Source organism: Punctularia strigosozonata (assembly GCF_000264995.1).
Source record: "Punctularia strigosozonata HHB-11173 SS5 unplaced genomic scaffold PUNSTscaffold_8, whole genome shotgun sequence".
NCBI classification, from domain to species: Eukaryota; Fungi; Basidiomycota; class Agaricomycetes; order Corticiales; family Punctulariaceae; genus Punctularia; species Punctularia strigosozonata.
The window spans coordinates 941,920-963,593 of NW_006767440.1; the positions used below are offsets into that span (position 1 = coordinate 941,920).

General features: G+C 55.1%; 6 protein-coding genes across 6 annotated transcripts; 4 read left to right on the forward strand and 2 right to left on the reverse strand.

The window, feature by feature from the left end:
* Positions 1-1,335: 1,335 nt before the first annotated feature.
* Positions 1,336-3,024, reverse strand: PUNSTDRAFT_144355 (uncharacterized protein). The gene is made up of 6 exons (XM_007384893.1): positions 3,000-3,024; positions 2,895-2,944; positions 2,758-2,837; positions 2,533-2,703; positions 2,006-2,480; positions 1,336-1,948 (listed from the first exon to the last, which is right to left on the reverse strand). Exons 1-6 carry the CDS (start codon positions 3,008-3,010, stop codon positions 1,521-1,523), a joined length of 1,215 nt encoding a protein of 404 aa, XP_007384955.1. The 5' UTR covers positions 3,011-3,024; the 3' UTR covers positions 1,336-1,520.
* A 5,015-nt stretch (positions 3,025-8,039) lies between these two features.
* Positions 8,040-9,595, reverse strand: PUNSTDRAFT_45321 (uncharacterized protein; the record flags this gene model as incomplete). Its single annotated transcript, XM_007384894.1, has 2 exons — positions 8,040-9,532; positions 9,586-9,595. 2 exons carry the CDS (start codon positions 9,593-9,595, stop codon positions 8,040-8,042), a joined length of 1,503 nt encoding a protein of 500 aa, XP_007384956.1.
* A 1,187-nt stretch (positions 9,596-10,782) lies between these two features.
* Positions 10,783-11,859, forward strand: PUNSTDRAFT_45322 (uncharacterized protein; the record flags this gene model as incomplete). The annotated part of the gene is made up of 1 exon (XM_007384895.1): positions 10,783-11,859. The coding sequence occupies one exon, from the start codon at positions 10,783-10,785 to the stop codon at positions 11,857-11,859; it is 1,077 nt and encodes a 358-aa protein (XP_007384957.1).
* Positions 11,860-12,243: 384 nt separating this feature from the next.
* PUNSTDRAFT_135371 (uncharacterized protein) lies at positions 12,244-13,596 on the forward strand (the record flags this gene model as incomplete). Its single annotated transcript, XM_007384896.1, has 1 exon — positions 12,244-13,596. One exon carries the CDS (start codon positions 12,244-12,246, stop codon positions 13,594-13,596), a length of 1,353 nt encoding a protein of 450 aa, XP_007384958.1.
* A 116-nt stretch (positions 13,597-13,712) lies between these two features.
* Positions 13,713-14,262, forward strand: PUNSTDRAFT_53203 (uncharacterized protein). Its single transcript, XM_007384897.1, has 2 exons — positions 13,713-14,164; positions 14,217-14,262. The coding sequence occupies exon 1, from the start codon at positions 13,760-13,762 to the stop codon at positions 14,099-14,101; it is 342 nt and encodes a 113-aa protein (XP_007384959.1). The 5' UTR covers positions 13,713-13,759; the 3' UTR covers positions 14,102-14,164; positions 14,217-14,262.
* A 1,222-nt stretch (positions 14,263-15,484) lies between these two features.
* PUNSTDRAFT_121061 (uncharacterized protein) lies at positions 15,485-19,573 on the forward strand. Its single transcript, XM_007384898.1, has 16 exons — positions 15,485-15,676; positions 15,732-15,800; positions 15,851-15,979; positions 16,032-16,049; positions 16,103-16,338; positions 16,395-16,496; positions 16,554-16,683; positions 16,742-16,937; positions 16,988-17,152; positions 17,206-17,483; positions 17,548-17,973; positions 18,030-18,227; positions 18,283-18,309; positions 18,366-18,415; positions 18,466-19,281; positions 19,342-19,573. Exons 1-15 carry the CDS (start codon positions 15,533-15,535, stop codon positions 18,878-18,880), a joined length of 2,583 nt encoding a protein of 860 aa, XP_007384960.1. The 5' UTR covers positions 15,485-15,532; the 3' UTR covers positions 18,881-19,281; positions 19,342-19,573.
* The last annotated feature ends 2,101 nt before the right edge of the window (positions 19,574-21,674 follow it).

Sequence of the window (21,674 nt, forward strand, 5' to 3'; positions counted from 1 at the left end):
ACATTCCGGAGCTGCACGATTATGGCTTGGTTCTAAGCTCGTTTTTTATCATGATTTGTAGAGCAAAAGCCTGCTGCGTTGGGTCACTCCCGGCGAGAACGTACTACATGACCTTGATAGAACTTTTTCTACGAGGATTTCCTAGATTAAGATATCGGATCAAAGCCGAAATACGCTAAATTGAAGAGGCGTTCCGACGTTTTGGATCGACTCAAGTGAATCAATGTTGAATATAACGAACGTCAGAATATGGCGATGCTCTATGGAGACGCAATCAACATACCACTCAACATGCAGGGAGCGGCGAGCCTTCGAAGTACGTTGCATAGATGGAAGCCAAACATGCGTTCAGCAGCCCGGAAGAAGATCGGCTGAATTACCGAGATATGATACGGGCAATCCAGATCTGGAAATAATACCGGGGATGCTGATTCTTCGTGCCTTGGTTGGAAGTCTATCATCTGAGATCCGTGTTTTCTGCAAATAAATCTAATTATGCTGACAAGCGCTGCTCTGGAAAGATGCAAGATGCCGACTGAAAGAGACTCCCGCCGAGGGCGGCAGGAACCCTCGCGTGGAAACACTGCGAACAGAACGGGCCTTCCTGCTCCAATTGAATCGGAGCCAGGTCAGATAGGCTCAAGGAATTGGCGATGTCGGGATGGGGGGTTCAGAGCACACGTCAACACGCAGTTGAAGTCTCAGGTGCCCCTGCGTTCACGAGGCGTGGACGCGTGGCTGGGAGAAGTTGATACACGGGAGCATGGGAGCGCCAACGCAAGGGGTAATGTGTCCTTTCGTGGACACGAGCTGCAGCCAGATCGCAGCTCTCCATGCCCCTTGGATGGCATATGCCGATTGAAGGCACAGCGCGATCTTGGTCTTGGTCAACAGAATCTACGGATTCGTGACATGAGAAAGTTGATGGGTCGAGTTGGATCCCGACATAGATCAACAGAGCCCCGCGACCCGGTGAGCAAGAGCGCGAATAGTACTCGGACGTCCAACAATAGCTCCATAACTCTATCATTCGGTATTATATGCGGAAGCGGATGCCGTTGAGATCTCGGAGAGATGCTGCATGCCGTCAATGGCGCAAGCGCGTGGAACCCTCCATTCATACCTTAGTCATTCTGATCAAGATGCACTGGAGAAATCAGACTTCACGACGGGAATCTAAACTGCACGGCAGTCCGTGCACCCCCAGGACCCGACAGGTCAAACCTTCTCTGACACCTGCATGCGGGCACATTACCTGCGGCTTTCGAGAACGCATGAACGTAGTCCTTCTCCGCGGACCAAGTTGGCAAGTTCCGTACAGCATGCTGTTGGGCTGGATAAGAAACCGTGGCCATGATACATGCAACGTCTCAAAGAGCACTGTAGATACAGGGATGGAAAAGACACCGTCATATGAACCTTGTCCTTGGCTCATACGAAAGAAAGAGTGAGCATAGTCGAGGAAGTCGCTGAATGCAATACATATACCGACACGAGACGCGAATGACGATCCGTAGGAGCTATGCTTGACCTCCTACGATAGCCACGGCGCCATCGTCCATGTTTTCTCTTTTGATCCTGGGACTCCCGCCGCTCCGACCGTGGCCATTGCTGCTACCGTCGCCAGAGCTCTCCCGGTCGCGTTTGCCAAGGACGTCATGCCCATGTCCGAGTCGTGGCGTGGTGTCATGGCTGCCTTGCCCCATGCGTGGGGTGCTCGCACCGTCGTGAGATCGGTCCCATGTCGCTCCCATGCTCATGCTTGGGCGACGAGTTCCGCTGATGTTGGGCATGGGGAGCGCGAGCCCCTGCGCTTGGCTTTCAGAGTTGCCGTGTACGCCGGCGTGAGTGGACGGGGAAGCCGACGACGAACTGCCCAGGAACCCGTCTAACCAGGCAGACGGATCGGAGTTCGCGGTTTGGGCCTGGTGCGGGGTGGATGACGCGGCTATAGATACGGCGATCAGTGCACCGGCTCAGGTGACAATCGAAGGTCAGAACGCACAGGAACGAGGTTGGTTCGTCGGTACCGCCGAGTTCGTGTTCGTGGAGCCGGTGTGGTGGACAGGCCAATCGAACCCGTTATCCATCTCGAACGAGGCAGCGTGCAGTTGACCAGTGCGGGGAGTGAAGTTGCCGGAGCCACGGAGCAATGATGCAGAGTTCGATGACATGGGAAACGAGTTCGAGGGCGCCGTACTAGAATGGTTGGGATATTGCGCTGTCGACGGCGAGTAATGATGAGCCGCAGTATGGGATCCGACGTTGGAGGTATGGCCCTGAGAGTGCGCGGTCATGTCAAGACCGAAGCCATAAGGCGTCCGGACTGGATGGTCGAGGCGCGGCCTCTTTTGACCCGGGTAAGAGGGGATGGTGTTAGACCGTGAACGCTCGAGAGACGAGGGAAAGGCGGATGGGTGAGTTTGCATGCCGAACGACGGTTGAAGGTGCTGCATCTGCGTTGGCGTGAGCGCCATTAACTGAAAAATGAGCTCAGTAGTGGAGGAAAAGAGCGGGGAAAGGGGTGCTTACGTGTGGAGCCATACCGCCAGAGGCCATCCCAGCACCTTGGCCGGTGCGCATCATGTTCGGACTTCCACTAGAGAACGTATCGTCGTCATCGCCGTCGTCGTCGTCCCCACCGTCTTCAGCTTTGGAACCGCCAAAGTCCATTGGACCTTTCGTGTCCCGTTCTCCATCGAACTGAAGTTGTGTGTGGTCAAGATACGGCGACTGGAAGGATAAGATCGAACTAACCCGCATGTGACGTTGGACAATGTGTCGTATCTCGGTGGAGCAGTACTCGTAGAGCTTCGGCTTATGACCCTGGCGGTCCTCTGCACGAGCTACGAGTTCAGTTGCCTTCGTCGCGCTCTGGGATGATTACGACATACCGAAGACGATAACAGCTATGTCCACCGAGCATAGAACACCGAGCTCGTACCTTCAGAAGTATACGTTAGATAACTATGCAACGATCAAGGAGCCCGTTCACTTACGCTTTTTTCATTAATCCACGGCATCGCTGTTGTAACGGTCAAGCACAAAGGAATGAGCGCTGGGCTACTGAACGAAAGCAGTGCAGCGTGGGAACAACAGTGAACCGCCGGCTCAGCGCGTCAGCTCTCTCCGTGTCATGCTTATCGTCTAGCACAAGCACATGGAAGAGAGAAAGACGAGCAGACGAGCGTGAAGCAATGGAGACGCCCGTGTGCTATCATGATAACCGGAGGGCCTGATTTACCTTTTGCAGCGTCACCTTCACACGATTTCACAAGGTTAGTCTAAGGTCGCAAATTTACCTGGGGCTGGTTATACTTACACTTCGGTTCCTCTCGTGCTGTGGAAGACACCGAGCATGGATTGGTCAACGTCGGACACATGCCAGTGGACGTGATCTCACCGTGATAGGGGCAATTTCGATCTTGCGTCGGCCCATGGAGAATATAGCGTCTGGCGCGAACTCAGGGGAGAGGGGGCGCGGGGGGAAGGAGGCTCGCGAAATCTCCGTTGCTCGAGCGGTCTTGAAGACTTGCCAAAGGACCTCCGATGTGGCTGATCCCGGGCATCTGTCTGCACCCGATCTGCCCAAGGCTCTTCACACTTCTCCGCAGCGCCCACTGACACGCCACTCACGCTCCCGCTCGAACTTCTCGTGTTATCACCCCCGAGCTCGTCCAATCGAACTTTCAGTCACCTTTCTGGCGTGGTGCAACAGGTAGAAGCAGACGCAGGCCTGTGCGGAAAGATGTTCCCACTGATTCGTCACGGCGCTGCCCCCTTGGTTCTTCGCCGGTCTGGCCACCGAAACTCATTTGAATCCAAGCGCTCTCACCGCGAACCAGCATTCTGCCGCTCTCCGCGTGACGGCTTTACCACGGAGGTTATTGGCTCTAATGCAAGCAATCTACCCTATTCCATCCTCGCTCGTCCTCTTTCTCTCTCGGGCTTGTACAGTCGCCTCGTCGTGCTCCGTCCGCACTGCAGCCCTGCCGTGCGCCTTTGGATTGCCCGATTCTGGCCTTCCACGCACTGCAGCACGAGCGTGGGTATCGCCTTGTCTATATTTGGACGCGGGCTCAACGAACGATCAAACGCTGCTCCCATACTGAACGAGATCACATTCATCGTCTGCTATGCCTGTGCGCCCGCCCGCGAAGATCGATTCTACCCTGCCCCATCAATGAAAGAAGGCGATGACCCACCAGCGCTCTTTGCAAGGGGATAGCCTCACGCGTTGTTGCCCTTGTTCCCCGAGCGAACGATGTGGCAATTCTCAACGCCCGCGCCGGCAACGGCCTGCCGCTGGCGCCTAGACTCGTTCTTCCCATACTCCTGACGGCAGCAATCTCATTTGACCGGCGCACAACCTGTGCTTGGCAATTAGGAAACCCAAGCTGTGGCGTAACTGCCCTGTAGCTTTTGCTCGAGGACGGAACCGCAGCGTGTGCGCTGAACGGAAGATCACTTGGTATGCTGTCGTCGCAGCTGTGTATCACGTATCTCGACGCGACATTTGGGACGCCCGGAGGACCGAGGACGGACCACGGCTTCCATTTGGCTCACGGCCATGGGCCTACGTCCACTTTGGCAAAAGGGAAAGTGGCGCACGAGATCATCAACATCCGAGTCGCGATGGGATCCACCGTATGAATTGCAGTATCTCATGCTCATCCCGTTGGCACATCCATCGTGGGTTTCTAACCTTCTGCGACCCGGCGGCGGCGATCCCGCGGAGAAACCCCGCCCGACTGCCTGTCTTGGTCGTGTCAATCCCTTTCCAACACCAGTTGCAATGCCTGACATTGCGCATTCCGTCGACCTCCTCTCAGGCCATTCGGCCATTCCTCGGTGGCGCGCGCAGCCTTTTCCCCGGAATTACAATCGCCAGCCGGATTCGCAAGAGATAAAAATTTCAGCCAAACCTACTCTCACCCCACACTGACGTCTCTCCAATACGTGGCTCTCCGCTCCCTCAACTTGTCGAGAGTTGGTGACGAGGTGAAAAATGTCGAATATCACCTTGCCCTTACGACTCGCCACTAGCACCATGGCGACCATGCCAGATGCCTGCAGTTTCATTTAATCGGTAGTCGCTGCTTCGATCGTGAGTTCATGGACATGATACTGGATATATTTCCGGTTGAAGTTGTTCGCAGTCCTGAACAGTGGCTGGAGGAGGGAACTCCGCCTCGCTAACTCGACTGCATGATCGGAGCACAGGACCGATACGCCTGCTTCAGACCCGACACACATCCCGCTTGTGTTCGCTCGGGATCAGTTGTCTAAGGGCTTGCGGGCGTCTTCCGCCGATGACGGAGTCATGACCCTTTACCATGCTGAAGATCCCCATGAACCTAACGCCATGTACTTGCTCTTCGGGAACGCGTCGCACGTCCGCGCATGGAGAGATGCGATTCGAGCTCGTGTTCTCCGGGAAGATGTCGGAGGGGGTTGCAGTGAGCGCAGGACGTAAAGTGAGATTCTCGCCCCTGTTTCTGGACTTGTGGGCCCACACCGAGGAGCAAGAACTGATCAGATTGACATCCAGGTATGGTACAAGCAAGTTACCTCCTACGACTGGTCGAAGATAATGCGGTGCAGTTTCTGGTGAGTATGTATTCTCGTTGGTGTCCGCAATCAATCTATTCTTTGTAACTCAGCTGATGTCCGTACCAACGCTTTGGTCGGTATTCAACAGGCCATTTCCATGCCGCGTTGACTGATTCCGTGCTGACCAATCTCACTCCCCGGCGGACCAACATGCCGAGGTCCGCGAGGTCGTGAAGGGGCCGCATTTGGTGCGTGGTGCTCCTAAACACTATCTACTTTTATTCTGAACGCCAAACGCAGACCTCCAGGTTGTCACAGTTCCCTCGCCATTCTCCGGACGTGACCGCTCTTCAGGACAAAATACCCCGCTTTCAGACCAACCAGCGACCCTGAGTTGTTCCGGTATTGGCGTATTCTGGTAGGATGGAATACCCGGCAGCGCACTCAGTCACGCGGATGCTTGGGATAGGTCGCGGCCATGGTTGCATTGAATTCGTTGCAAAATATATTGAAGTAAGGTCGTCCTTGGACTATCGAGGGCCGGACTCAAAGCCAAACCACCTAGGCAAATTGGGATATTATCATTGGCTGGCTCAGCCGCACCTTACGTACGCGATAGGAAGAAGAATCCTTGCCATCTACGCTAGGGACGAACGTTTCCTCTTTAAGGGGCTTGGGCAGCCGATGGCTTTTCTCACCTCGGCGGATGTGGCGAGCTGATATCGCTCCTATCAATGGCTCGGAAATAGAGCTGTTCACTGGCCATCTTCTTCCGAAGTTGGAACCAGGTCATCCGCGCGCGCAATGCACGGGCACCGTCCTGCAGTATTCAAGAGCAAGCCAAGAGTAGACTAATGCGTGCCTTTTTCCGATCAAACGCAATTCGTGAGTTTACTTGCTCATTATGAACCTCACTAACTAGGACGGCCATTGTTTAGCAAAGAAAAACAGAATTGATTCAGATTAATAATGCCGTCATCACATCAAGGCCTCGCTGGGTTGCTGCTCCACGAGCTCAGTGGATCCCTAGCGAACACCGATATGGTGGACGGGCAACGGCTACTCGATCTCCGTGCTCGCGAGAACAAGTATGCTGAACCCATGAAGAACTCGGGCCGCTGGTGGTTCCGACCCTCCAGCCTTCATTTTCTCTGGCTAACAGGGGCGTGGTAGCATTGCACGTGCTCCAGGTTCGGGCCACGGTGCCATCTACAACGCCGCTCGGCGGCTCCCTTCAAATTTTCATCCTTGGCCGCATTGTGGTATATCAAATTGCGAGTCTTGGCGGGCCGGTCATCGTGGCTCGGACGAACGACAACAAGATCTAGGTTGCATGCATGTGACATGGATCACCCAGTGAGTAACGCATTCCCCATCACGTCCTTCCAGCGCACCTGGAGCGGATTCCGCATCACCGCTCCTGCTCGCTGGGAGTCGGAACGCAGATAAGGCCGCTTATTTCATTCCGTTCGTCTTCTATAGGTTTGACTACATTCTTTTCCTACGCCCGCGTCAGTGGCACGACATCCGTCCTGGCCTACCCATGAGACAACGCTGCCGCATCCGTGTGTGGTCCTACGGGCTACTCACGGTCCGCAGCCTCATAATCCAGTCTTTCGTACATGTGACATTCCCTGGGCCCGGGCGTCTCTACTGGCCTTGTCTCAATGCGTCCGCCTCTTGTACGATGCTCTTCGTCGCATTGGCACCGCGATTTTAACTACCGGTCCCGGCTGGAGACGCTGGGGAGATCTTATGGGCAGGGGACCTCACGAAGCATCCATCGTACGTCTCAGCGATCTCCCTGGACCAGAGCTGAGATTGCGATCAGGAAACATCTTTGCGTGTATTTTTTCGTCCAGGCTTGTTTATGCACGCTACTGCTTCAATCGAATTCCTCACCGTTGACCGCCAAGTTGCCATATTCGCGTCTCTGGCCATGTTTTAACAGCGTCAATCCGCGCCGCGGAATGGATATATCCACATGCTATCCAAGGAGCTCCGGGTCTTGGGAGTTGGCAAGATTCTCAGCATATGCATGAATTTCGAGGGTACCTGGCACATGAGTCTACTACCCATCAGTCACAGCGGAGAACTGACGGACGGTCCGGATTACTGCGGGAACGTTGTCCGTGACCGCAGCAAAAGCTTAGAAATCGCTTCGGGATCGATCTTGTTACCCGCGAGCGCGATGCGGCCATAAACCCGAGGTCGTTGGCGCCGATCGTGGCGAGCTTGTCAGGAAACGATTTCGTAGACGACCTAAACGGTGAAAGCTCCATACATCTACCAGTCCCCCGGCTGTGAATGGCACACAGGTGACTACATTCAACTGACGTCTACCTAAACCGAATGGTCGCTGACTCATGTGCGCTAGACTCGGATGGCGTAAGAAATATCGCAGAAGGCATGTATTTGACAGTCCAGACCATCGTACAGAGGAATGCATAAATTGAAAAGTGGCAGACGCATGGCCGTGGTACAGTCTACTGGATAACGCAGCCGGAGCTGGCTTCTGTGCGTGGAGTGAGTTCCTTCAACAACTCTTGCAAGAGCGTCTCTGCCTTTAGGGCCCGGGCCTCCTCCGCTTCCTTCAGACACTTCTCCTCAGTCTTGGACTCCTCCGCTTTCCGGGCCCTCGTCATTGCTTCTCGCGCCCTGTTCTCGGCCGCGTCCGCACGAACATCAGCGTCCATCGTAGACTGCATGGCGGTAGCGACGTTAATCTGCGAAGACTCGACAGTCTCCTGTGCCATCAACTCGGCCTGACGAGCTCGCTCTTCGGCCTGCTGGAGATGGCGCTCGGCGTCTTGGAGGGCCTGGTCTGCCTCAAAAGCGCGGATCCTGAGTTGTTCTACGAGGTCCGCGACTCTCCTTTCCGCCGCATCCGCTCTCTCGCTAGCCTCCATCCAGGTAGCATGGGCTGTATCGGCCTTCGTTTGCAATTCAACCACCCTGGCCTCGGCGTCATGCAGTAAGTGCTCCGTTCTGACCAGGGTGGTAGTGGCCTCTTGCAGTTCAGCTTCGCAGTAGCGTACCGCTGACTTCACCTCCTCTACTTCATGCAGAGTGGTTCGCGTCCTATCTTCCGCATCGGAGGCTCTTGATTCGGCATCTGACCACCCTTGCCTGGCAGCGGCGACCTCTTCTTCTGTGCTCGCTACCCTTCGCTCCGCCGCCTCCGCTCTGGCCAGCACTCGCTTCAACTCTTCTTCGGCCGCTCTTGCTTCCACTTCCGCCTCAGACGCACGCTGTCCAGACTCATCCAACTTCGAGACTAGCTCGCCAGCCCTAGCCGTCTCTTGCGTCAACGCCTCCCTTGCGTCCTTCAACTCCCCTTCCAACCGAAGGGCCTGATCCTCAACTGCGTGTAGACGGACGTATGCAGCTTCCAGGCTAGCTCGTACCATCAGCTCCTGTTGGTGAGACTCGCTGGCTCTCTTTTGCGCAACATCCGCCCTCTCGTCGGCCTCCGCTGCTTGCTGGAGCGCCTCGTCCGCCTTCCTATCCGCTTCTTCCGCCTTTTCGCGATAGGACTGCTCTCGTGACGCCGCAGTCGCCGCACGCTCCTCTGCCTCCTCCACGCATGCTTTGCACCTTCGTCGTTCTTCTTCCGCCAGAGCCTCAGCTGCAGCGGCACGCCTCTCGGCCGCTTCCGCTCGCTGATTGGCCGTCGACGTGCTTGTAGAAGCTTCGCTAAGCGCTATCCGTAGCGATCTGATCTCTCCACGGCATGCAGCCAGCTCCTTCTCGAGGGATCCAACTCGTCCATCGCGGTCGGCGATGGAGGACGCCAGAAATGAGAGATCCGTATTGAGCCGAGCTTGTAGCCGCTCCAGGCTTGCATCGTCCAGGACTGATGACGGTGGAGTAGACGGTGGGTCAGGCTTGACCGGAAACGTTACGGGGAGCGGCGTATCTGTCACTTTCCCCGAATACGACTGGTTGTTGGAGCCCTGTGAGTTCTGAGACTTGATGGCTGGACGAGAGGTCAACGCTCACGCAAGTTTGGGCCTAGGGAACGATACTCACATCCTGACATGGCTGTTCGTATCTGAAGCGACGTTGGATGGGGTCGCCGCAGGTAGGAAGGCTTTCAAGCCAGCAATCACCGCCAGTGCGTGGTACGCGCGGCCGGGATGATCATCGCTCAAGCATGCATGCTGCATGTTGCGTGACGGGAGCACAGCGGGCTGCTCTGGACGAGAGCGAGGCAAGTGGATAAGATTCCGGCGAGGGAGATGAGCGCAAGGAATCGTCGTGTATGGCGGTATATGATAACACTTCACCGCCGGTCGTGAGCCACGCCGTCTGAGACTGGACGCCGTCCGCAGCTTCCGGGTCTCATATAACGTGGGATATTACCTCTACAAGACCCAATATAGCTAGATCGAGTACATTGATGTGAGTTTCTGGACGGTCGTCCCGGCCTGCAACATGCCGCGTGTCTCCCTAGACGAAGGAGTCGGGCCCATAACGCTAGTACAGCTCCGAGCCTTGCGGCAATTGATCTAATCATCCTTGCAGGGATCGCCGAAGCCATGCGTTCTAGGGCAAGACGGAACTTCGGATACTGTGCAGACAAACCGTCCGAATATCTGGGAAGGGGACCTTACGCAGGCGTAGCATACTGCAGTGACGGGCCGCTGCGTAACCGGTCCGAGTCGACGACCGCGACGGCGAAGGGAGATGGAATTGGATTTACCAATTTGCCGAACGGGATCTGCCGGACCCGGATGTTGCCGAGTGGGCGTCGACTAAAATGTCGACACGTCTTTTTGGCGTCTTAACCTGTTCGTTAGCTCCTGAACTGTTCGGTGGGTTCACCGTTCTGCACCAGTCTCAAGCTACAGAGTCATTCATGTTAACGTTGATAGGTTCATGGTCATAACTGCACCCTGAATATATATGCCTTCCACACGCTCCCGCAAACGCCGCCACCGGTCACCTTCCAGCTCGCCTCTTCATACCCTTACTCCCCCGCCTTCGCCTCCTATATCCTACATCCTGACCCTACCAACCGAACTTCTTGTGGAATGTATAGAACGAGTTCTTCTACTTGATCCGAGGGACCGTCTGCGACCCCTGATACTACTGTCCTCGGTATGCCGCCTGTGGAGGTCGACGCTGCTGTCCGCAAGGTCCCTGTGGCGGCAACTCTCGTTCACCCTTCCCCGCGATGCCGAGCCCACTCTTTTTGAGCTTATGAAGCGGGCTTATCCGGCCCCTATGGATCTGTCCATCACCGTTTGGATGGACTCGTCGCTTTGGGGAGACGAAGATACATCCAAGATGGACGCGCTCCAAGAAGGCCTCTTTGTAGGCATCGTCCGTGTCCGTAGCCTTAGCTTGCACGTTCCAATGGAGGAGGATGCGCGTTGGTTCAATCAGGTCATAGGCTTGCTCGGAGGAGACGCGCTATCAGACCTGAAGTCGGTCGAAATTGACGGGTTTCTGTCATCCAGATCAGAGTCGGGCGACGGTGCCGTTGCACTGGACATGTTCTCTACGCTGTCACCGCGCCTTGAAAAACTAACGGTCTGTTGTCTCTGGTGTCGCTGGCCATCGTCTCCGTTTGAAAAATTGGCGGTGCTTGAGGTCGACTGGTTTACACGGGTCCAAGGCGCGGACGAATGGCGCAACCTATCACATTGTCAAAATCTCCAAGAAATGTGTTTACATTTCCAAGAGGAGCGGGACCAGATTCAGCATGTATACGCGGACGTCAAGTTCCCTCTGCTTCGCAAGCTGGTCATACACAGCACCGAGAACGCTGCCAACAGCATGGTCGGCGCCAACTTGTTCGAGCGTATCAACTGCCCCTCCCTACGGACCCTTCACTTCTACTCCACCAAAGGGTATTACCGGCCCTTCATGCTGGCCATAACGAAATCCAAGCGGACTTATGCGACCGTGGAGAGCCTGCGGATAGACTGGGACTTTCCGTGTACGGATCTGATGACACACTTCCCGGCCCTCGATAAGCTGATCATTGCACCTGGTCGCAAGGCCGAGGATATCCGCAGTCGGCCAACCGGCTGCGACAGCATACTAAACAACCGAGTCCAAGGGGCGCTTGGTTCGTGGCCACGTTGTCGCGTTCTTGACCTGCGAGAGATCGCGTGTTGGTATCCGTCCAGCTATCGGTGCGTCTACAACGAGCTGACGAAGAAGCGCAACGTCGGACGGCCGAAGATCACGCTCATTCTTCCTCCTTGGGGCCCTAAGCGGTGCATGGAACATGGCTTGTGGGAGCAACTGGTGCAGAAGACGCGAGTCACTAGCTCGGACTTGAAATACCATTGATACACCTGTTCCTTGTCAACGTCGTGGCTGACGAGCATTATATCTAGTCAGCTTCTTGAGCATACGAATCCACATGCTGTGTGTCCTAGTAATACGTGGTAAAGCATGAATCGCCTGCCACATGGCCGATCACTGTTGTGGGATAGTTAAGTACGTTTGAAACTAAAAGCCGCAGCTTGATATCACAATGGCCACGCGGTGGCCCATTCGCCGCTATGGGTCGGGTTTTGCCGAGACGCGTTTTGAACGAAACTTCACAATCGTGGGGTTCGTCGTTTCGCGTCGCCTTCGTGAACAGGATTGCTCGTCTGCTGTACATATGTGAACAGCCTTTCTACTGAGATACAGAACCTTTCATGCCGATACAGTGGTTATAGCTGGAACATGTCTACCACGCGGTCCCACAGACGCCTCCGCCGTTCACCTCCTTCGCCTCCGCCTCCGCCTCCGCCTCCGCCTCCAGCCCACATCTTGGCCCTACCGACAGAAGTACTCGTCGAATGCATAGAACAAGTTCCCCTACTCGATCCAAGTAATCGTGTACGGCCATTGATACTCCTGTCCTCGATTTGCCGCTTATGGAGGACGACGTTGCTTTCCGCAAAATGCTTGTGGCGTCGATTCGCTTTCACCCTTCCACGCCACGTCCAGCCAGTCCTATTCGAGCTTATGAAGCGGGCGTATCCGGTTCCTATGGACTTGACGATCACGGTGTGGATGCGTTCGTTATGGGATGGGACTGAGGAAGATGTGGCCAAGATGGATGCGCTCCCGGCAGGACTCTTCGCGGATAAAGTCCGTGTGCGTAACCTGCGTTTGCGCGTATCCATCGACGACGATGCAAGTAGAATCAAAAAGGTCGTGGGCTTGCTTGGATCAAACGCATTTTCGGACTTGAAATCGCTCCACATCGAGCGGATCACTCGGAGATCAGGAACAGAACCAAAGGATGGGGTCGTCGCATTGGACGCGTTCTCGACGTTGGCACCGCGCCTTGGTAATTTATACGTTTGTCACCTGCTCTGGTCTGGCTGGCCGTGTTCTCCGCTGGTCAATTTGACCGTACTCGAGCTCGACTGGTCCACTCAATACCACGGCGCCGAAGAATGGCGCAAGCTGTCTCTCTGCCAAAACCTCAAGCAGTTGTGTCTACACATTCGCTGGGAGTGGTCCCCGATTGATCACGACTACGCAGAAGTCACCTTCTCTCGGCTCCAGAAGCTGGTCGTCCACTGCACGGGCCGCTCTGCCTCCAGTCAAGTCGGCGCTGAGTTGTTCGATCTCATAGCCTGCCCTTCCCTGCGGGTTCTCCATTTTCATACCCCCAATGGCTGTAATTGGCCGTTTAGGGACGCTATATTGGAATCCGAACGCACATTCCCTCACGTCAAGAGCTTGCGGATCGACTGGGATCATACCAGTACCGATTTGTCTCCGTACTTCCCAGCTCTCTACGAGCTGCTTATTACCCCTAGCTACGGCGACACGAAATCGGTCATGAACCGAGTACAAGGGGCACTAATTGGGGGGTGGCCACGCTGTCGCGTGCTTGACTTGCGAGAGAATGCCTGCATCCGCTGCGTCCGGGACGAGCTGACGAAGAAACGAAACGCCGGCAAACCTAAGCTCAAGCTCATCCTTCCCACTTGGGCCCCGGAATGGTGCAAGGAACAAGGCTTTTGGCAATGGCTGTCAGAGAAGGCGCTAGTAACCGTCTCCGGCATGAAATATCTCTGATCATAACTGTGCCTCAACATTTGTGACGTCCCTGCAAGGGTAAACTAACAGCATACCGATGAAATCAAGTACTTGTCGTTCTCAGATTTATAGTAAATACATGATAATTCATCGTCGCAATACCAATCTTTCAGGTTCCCCGGCAATTCGACACACTCCGCGCATGCCCCTTAGCTCATACAGACCTTGCCGTACGCAAAACAAAGCGCAGAGGCACAACGAACGCAAAACAAATCCCGACGCAGAAGAGAGCCGTCTGGTGTACGCTAGCATATCCCGCGTGCCACGCGAATTGTCTCAACCCGGCGCTGAAGACGAAGAAAGAAACGACGGCCATTGCACAGAAGAGGACAAAAAGCGACGAGAGGAGGCGATCGTCGCTCTCTTCTTCGGACGCGCTCTCGCTGGCCGCGATTCCGGCAAACCCGATGGACGCTACAAGGGAACCCAGGAATGCCTCGAAGAGCAAACTTGCCGTCCAGTCTTCGGGCTCCTCCATCGATAGATCCCCCAAGGAGTCGTGTGTGATACATGTCAGAGCTATGGCGATGGATGCCACGGATATCGTCTACTGGGCATGATCAAAACGGGGTTCATCAGACATTCCGATATCAACGCACGATGAGACCGAGTGTGCTCGACTTCTGACCCAGGCTAAGCCGTTGCATGCCGGCGGTCGTCGTCGGCCTGTGCTGTTCGCGGCTCTCTCTCCGCCACGCCCGGAGAAGCTGTTCTGCTCGGCGGTCGATGAGCAGTGAGAGATCTCGTATCGCCTTTTCCGATGGGATCGAGGAATCCCGCGAGGTGCCTGATGTTGGTTGTTCCGTGCTCTCCATCAGCAAACGCTGAGAATTGCAGTGGCGGGAAGGGAAACGTTACTTGTTCTGGAGTTGTCGACCAAGGAAGCGGGTAGCATCTGCGGAGGTGACTGCGATGTCCTATCTTTCTCGGCATCTGATATGCAAGGTTTGCTGGATATGTCAGGTAAGAGACATGAGCGCATCATATGGGCTTACCGCCATGTCCAGTGGGATCCGCCATAGTTACCCTTCGAAGCTTTACAAATGGTAATCGCGTGTAACGTTGGATCTTCGGCTCAATTACGATAGGGGCCTGCACTGGCGAAGTAGAGTGATGAACAATTCATCGACAGAATGTACAGGGATGTTGGTGTTTCCCTGAGGACGGCAACACGGTAAACGGTAAGGGATAGATAAGGAAAGATGCCGGGCAGATCGCGACGTCACCCAGAAGCAGAAGTGTTCCCGAAATGCTTGTATCTTCTCTCAATCGTGGGTGGGAGACGAAGTCTTACCTGGTCGGAAGATGATAGTTCATCATCAGAATGGATTGTGATCACAGCGAACAATGACAGCAATCCCGGCGAGGGTACATACTGAATATAGTACTTGAATTGCATTAAACTGCTTCGACTAGGTGGCATCCTGTGTGCGAATCGCTTTGACACTGTTGTGGTTATTATATTCGTGTTATGCACTGCCTGACTAGATGCTCGAGCACGCCCTGGGGACTGCCTGGGGATGATCCCGGCATTGCGCGTGCGCCGTAAGGTCCGGTGGGGAAAGCGGGGAAGGATGCGGAGGCGCCCCATTCGGACCGAGGTCCGTAACGTCACCTGACCGTGCTTGCAATGCCGCGTTTGGCTCGAGAGGTTTCCCCGATACTTTTCCGCTCCTCTGCTCTCTGCCAGGCGCGGCCATGGCGTCCGACCGTCGTCAGCCGTCTGCTATCTTTACGCATAAACCTCGGTCTATTATCCACGCTCGGTGACAACGAAAGGAATAGCCGCTCGCCGGGATGGGGGGTTTAAAACCATGACAAGGGCACAATCGAACCGGATCGTCCTTTGACTTTATTACCCCCACTTGGACCCAAGCCCGACGATAGTTTCAATCACGAGAGACAGAATTCAAAGATGCCCAAGCCGTCCGACTTTGCGCAGGCGAACATCGATGCGGTCGTCGACCAGCTCACCACCGACGAAGCTATTCTGCTCACAGCCGGCGTCGGATTCTGGCACACACACGGTGTTCCTCGGTTGGGCGTGCCTCCCATAAAGGTACGCGTGTTCTGCGAAATCCATGATTTCGTTTTGACGCATATATGCGGTACAGGTTAGCGACGGCCCAAACGGCATCCGAGGAAACTTCTTCTTCATGGGCACTCCGGCGAAGTGCCTTCCTGTGAGTAATGTCACGTCTCTTCTTCAGATCTTTGTAGTGACATATCACAGTCTGCGACCGCGCTCGGCGCTACCTTCGATCCTGAATTGCTGGAAAAGGTTGGCGAGCATCTTCTCGCCCCCGAGGCGAAGCTGCGGTCCGCCAGTGTGGCGCTAGCACCTACATGCAACATACAACGGGTTCGTCTCAGAATGATGATGCATTCTCCATGTTGCTCACACTATTGGCCAGAACCCTCTCGGTGGACGTGTATGTCCCTGCTAAGATTATATGGTGAATAGCTGATCATGATCTATACACAGAGCTTTGAGTCATTTTCGGAAGATCCTTACCTTAATGGTATTATTGCATCTGCCTATGTGAATGGACTACAAAGGGGTGGAATTGGCGCCTGCATCAAGCACTTCACTTGCAACGACAAGGAGAATGATCGCATGGGCTCGGACTCGATTTTGTCAGATCGCGCGCTCAGGGAGATCTACCTCTTGCCGTTCATGCTTGCGCAGAAGCATGCCAAACCTTGGGCATTCATGACTGCGTCAGTATCGGGACCCGAATATTGCTATTATGATCCCTGACATGTCGTCTCTCCAGATACAACCGCATCAACGGGACCCACTGCTCGGAAAACACCTATCTCCTACAATCTATCCTCCGTAAGGAATGGGGCTTCGAGGGGCTTGTCATGAGTGACTGGTAAGTTCTCGGCGATGAGATATCCTCTGTGACGCAACTAAGGTGCACGTCGTGCAGGTTCGGAGTTTACTCCATCGACCATGCGCTTAACGCCGGGCTAGATCTCGAGATGCCCGGAACGAACAAATGGCGGACGCTTGACCTGATGAACAGGAGCGTCGGCAGTCGCAAGATCACAGTCCGGACTGTAAGAGCATTTTTAGTCGACTAGGTGGGCTAATATTGAATGCCGTCCTGCGTGGTAGATCAAAGAGCGCGCGCGCAAGGTGCTCGAGTTGACCCAAAAGTGCGCGCAGGGCGCTCCGCAAGTCCTCGATGGCGACGGCTCTGAGAAGACGCGCGAATCGGACGAAGACAAAGCGCTCATGCGGTCCGTTGCGGCTGCGTCCATCGTTTTACTCAAGAACGAGGACAACATTCTGCCTCTTAAGGTTGACTCTGGTAAGTTCCTTCCGCCTTATACGAGGTGATACGCTGACAGAGGATGCCAGGCAAAAAGACCAAGGTTGCCATCGTAGGCGGGAATGCCAAGGCTGTAGTCCTTAGCGGTGGAGGAAGCGCCAGCTTGAAGCCCAGCTACTTCATCAGCCCCTACGACGGCATTGTGAATGCCCTACCCGAGGGTACTGAGGTGCTCTACGCCGAGGGCGCAAGGGGTACTTCATGTTTTCTCTTCAGTCACGTTCCACACAACTCACGACAATTCCAGCCTATATGCAATTGCCCACTCTGGAGTATGACCTCGTCACCCCCGACGGCAAACCTGGCTGGATCGGCTCGTGGTACTCTCATACCTCGGACGATTCCATGGAACCCATCTCCCAGCCGTTCAAGGAGCAGCTCGTGGACGAAACACGTTGCTTCATCAGCGTCGACTCGCCGAAGGGGCTCACCAAGAGGTACACTCTGCGCCTGAAGGGTCAGCTGAAGCCGGCCGACGAGGATCGCGAATTCGAGTTTGGTTTGTGCTCGGCCGGTCGTGCTAAGGTGAAGACATTGTCAGGCCACTGGAAAAACCAAGATGGATGCTGATTCTTCGCTGCGTGCACAGCTTTTCGTGGACGGCAAGCTCGTCGTCGACAACTGGACGCGCCAGACGCGCGGAGAGAGCTTCTTCGGGAGCGGCTCTACAGAGGAACGCGGGCGGACGCGCATCGCCGCCAAGCACTCGCCAGAGATTTTCGTTGAATATTGCAACGTGCGCGCACCGGCGGATGGGGACGAGGATGAGGCGCTGATGGACAGCAACCCTGGACTTCGTCTGGGCGGCGTCGTGGTGAAGGACGAGGACGAGATGATGGCAGAGGCCGTCAAACTTGCTGGAGAAGCCGACGTCTGCGTGTGCGTCGTCGGTTTGAACTCGGATTGGGAGACGGAAGGGTACGACCGGACGACGCTGGCATTGCCACAGAGGACGGACGAGCTGGTGGAGAAGGTCCTCAAGGCGAACCCCAACGCTGTGGTCGTGACCGAGTCGGTGAGTCTATATTGCCGAACCAACATTCGTGACTGTTTGAACTCACTGGTATGTAGGGATCCGCGATCACGATGCCGTGGGCAGATACCGCCAAAGCCATTGTTCACTCGTGGTACCTCGGCAACGCGACCGGGGACGCTATCGCGGATGTGTTGTTCGGCAAGGTGAACCCCTCTGGCAGGCTCTCGATGTCGTTCCCCAAGCGCATCGAGGATCTGGCCACCTATGGGCACTTCACGTCCGAACACGGAAAGGTATGTTACTCTTACTTTTACGTCGTCTCACACGAGACCCATCCAACATTCGTAGATTCGTTACGGCGAGGATCTCTATGTGGTCAGTTCGATGTTCTCCGTCTACGCCCATGTATGTACGTCTGACTTCCCATGCAGGGCTATAAACACCACCATCACAGGAAGATTGCTCCTCTATTTGCCTTTGGGTCGGCCCTCTACGCTGCTTCAGTAGTCTTCCCACTGACAATATTTACAGTCACGGCCTATCCTACACCACCTTCTCGTATACCAACCTCAAGCTATCGAAGCCATCGTTCGCGGACAACGACGTTACCGTCACTGCGAGCGTATCTGTAACGAACACCGGCTCCGTCTCCGGCTCCGAGGTTGTCCAGCTTTATGTGACACTTCCTTCTGGTTCAGACGGCGGCCTCACGCACCCGCCCTTGCAACTCAGGGCGTTCTCCAAAGTGCGCGATCTAGGGCCGGGGGAGACTCGCGCGGTCGAGCTCTCGCTGGACAAATACACGGTCTCGTATTGGGAGGAGCGCATCGGGCGATGGGTCGTCGAGAAGGGCGATTATCTGATCAGAGTGGGCCCGAGCAGCGACGCGCTGCTTCTCGAAGACAAGCTCACGCTCGATAAGAGCTTCGAATGGAACGGCCTCTGAAGCGCTGGATTGGGATAGGGACTCGATGTATGATATATTTTTGGGGTTGTCATAGGAAGATACCATCAAGCTCTTACAGGGCCTCACGCCAGTGGTTTCGCAACGTCCTTCCCACTCCAGTGTCCATCTTCTCTGTCCGTCTGTCCCCGGTGATCTGCCACCAAGACCTATCGATGCACCCGGCCTCCCATCGAAAATCGATATAGCGCAGGGCAAGCAAGGCTTTCGCGAGCGCTACCACTTTTCCTGTCCACACCTCGACGGGCGGCAGAGCGTGTTTTGGAGGGTCCATAAACCATCGGATCGTGCCCGCTTTCGAATGCGTCCGCAGAGGTCCTCGGAAGGTGATCGATAGGTATTGGACGGGCACCACTTGCCATGCCTGATGTATCATTTCCTAGGATACGTATTACATGAGTCCCGTTTACTGACAGATATAGACGATGCAGTGTCCGTACCAGGGCTCTGGCCTTGTCATCATCTGAGTGGTCTTCGTCCAGATAAAGGAACAGCGACTTCGCTCTGGTAAGAGACTTCGCGATGTTGGCAAAGAATCCTTCCGTCATGGTCGGATTCAAATCGAAGGATAGGATGACAGGCGAAGCGATAGCGAGGTACTGCAAGAGGACCTCGTTGCGCTGGAACGCCGGAACGCTCGGGTTGGAGCTGACTTTGAGAGGGGTGTAAAGCGTGAGCTTCCGAGGGCGCAGTTGAAGAAGGTCGAAAAGCCAGAGGTCTAAGAGGTGGGCTTCGAGTGCATCCACCGACGACCAGTTGGCGTCGCTGGCAGTCGTCGACCCTTTGGGGAACGGCACGCGACCAGGCGGTCCGGCAGATCCTACGACAAGAGAAAGATGGCGAACCTTTGGGAACGCTCGGATAAGAGCCGGTTTCCCGTTACGTTGGAACTGGCGGATGGTGAGGGTGTGTACCTTCTCGAAGGCGATTGAAGAGGGGGAGAAATGCGACGGATCGAAGATGTATGCACAATCGAAGTCCAGAACCTCCAGCGAGCTTTCGAGGCCTCGAAGCGCCTCTAACCCGGCCAACTCTGGCATAAAGACGAGCTCTTTCAATGTGAAGCGAGGGTTGCCTCCCCGCAGTAAATCTTTGAGTAGTTGGGTTGGCGATCCGAGGCTCAGCCTGGTTAGCTGCGGTAAGGACATCATCGCGTTCATGAAGTCTGGGCTCTCGAGAAGGATGTGAGCGGCCTGGATATGAAGACTTTTGAGATTGCGGGCGTGCCGGAGCACGTCGGCTAGCCGACGCCATCTGGAGGTTTTCTCGTGAACGTCCAACGGTCGCCGCCTCACTAGAAGACGAAGTTCGCGGATCCAGTGGGCACGTACGGCCGGCTTTTGCAAGACGAAGTTGCAGAAGGAGCCGACGAGTTCGTATTCGGACATGAAGATCGAGACGGACGATAAGAGCATTGGGATGCCGAAGTTGTAAGCCCTGCGACAGGTGAGGACGAAGTTGTAAAGGTCCATTCGAGGCAGGACATGGACGATCTCCAATAGAACGTCGTCATTGAGATGAAGCAAGTGCATCGTTCCGCGATGTTTTCAGCACCGGTAAAGATGAGGATCGCCCTTCTGATGAAGAGGAGGAAGTACGGACGCTACTGCACGCGGAGGGTCGCGCCTCCAGCTTTATAGGCAGATGTCGTGACCGGTTATCTTCGCGGAGTTTCGGCATTCTTCGTGTGAGGAGGGCGAAGACAAGACCCCATCAGGTAGGTAGGTAGGTAGGTATATTTCCGGCGCGGTCCCAATGTGAAAACGCTCTCGCACGAATTCAAACGAATCGTTGCCCGATCAGTGCTCCTTTCGTTACCCTCCACCTTCATCGGCAGACCCGGCCCTTGCTCTCGACAGCAGATCAAATACCAAGTTCCGGTCGGAGTCAACGATGTACTCTAGGAAGATCTTCAACTGTGAACTGTGGGCGGACCGTTGCCCCAATCTCGTTGACATGCACGAAGCCCGGACATTGGCAACTCGTGTCTCCATCTTGGAACTTGGGCCAACTCATTTCCGGAACTACTTTGATTGGCTCTCGTGGGCTGTCGAGGGTGTCGCATCTCCGAGAAATACTCAGTTCGCTGCTATCCTGGCCCGTCGGAACGCATTGCGGACAATGGGTGGTGATGCCATATACAAGGCTCTCCGAGTCTGCTTTCTTGCGAGTTCAACCTAAGCCTTTGTCTTTCCCCAAGCTGATGAATGATGCAACTTCAAAGCCGAGCCAGAATCGGTCACGGCTCTGTTTGTGGCCGCAGGACCGCAGCTACGACAGACATTTCGTTGCCACGTTGATCGCGGTCCTCTCAATTACGCGTCTGCTACGGGCCATGGGCTGGCAAAGCCACGGCGAACGGCCATTGCCACGCGGTTCAAGTATTTGACAGAACGCTGGCCCGTCCACCTCCTCAATGCTATAAATGGCGTCAAGAAAGCAGTATCACTCCAACGTCCCTCTTGCCTATCCTTCGTCCACATCATCCCGCTATGCAGTCTTCAGCCGCGCCACGCCGTTACACTCAAGGTCACGGTCCTCTTACCCTGCAATTCGAATCATGCGCCGGCGGGCGAAAAGCCCTGGTCGTGGAGCAGATCGCTGAGGACCTGAAGAAAACTCACTTCGAGATCCACAAGGGAGAAACGCCAGGCACGTTCACCGTGTCGCTCCCTAATGCCGGAATGTGTTTCGGGAAGGTCGTCCGGGATCCAGAGACTCGGGTGGTGTGCTTTTACACCCATAACGACAGAAGTTCCTATCAACTGAAAAATCT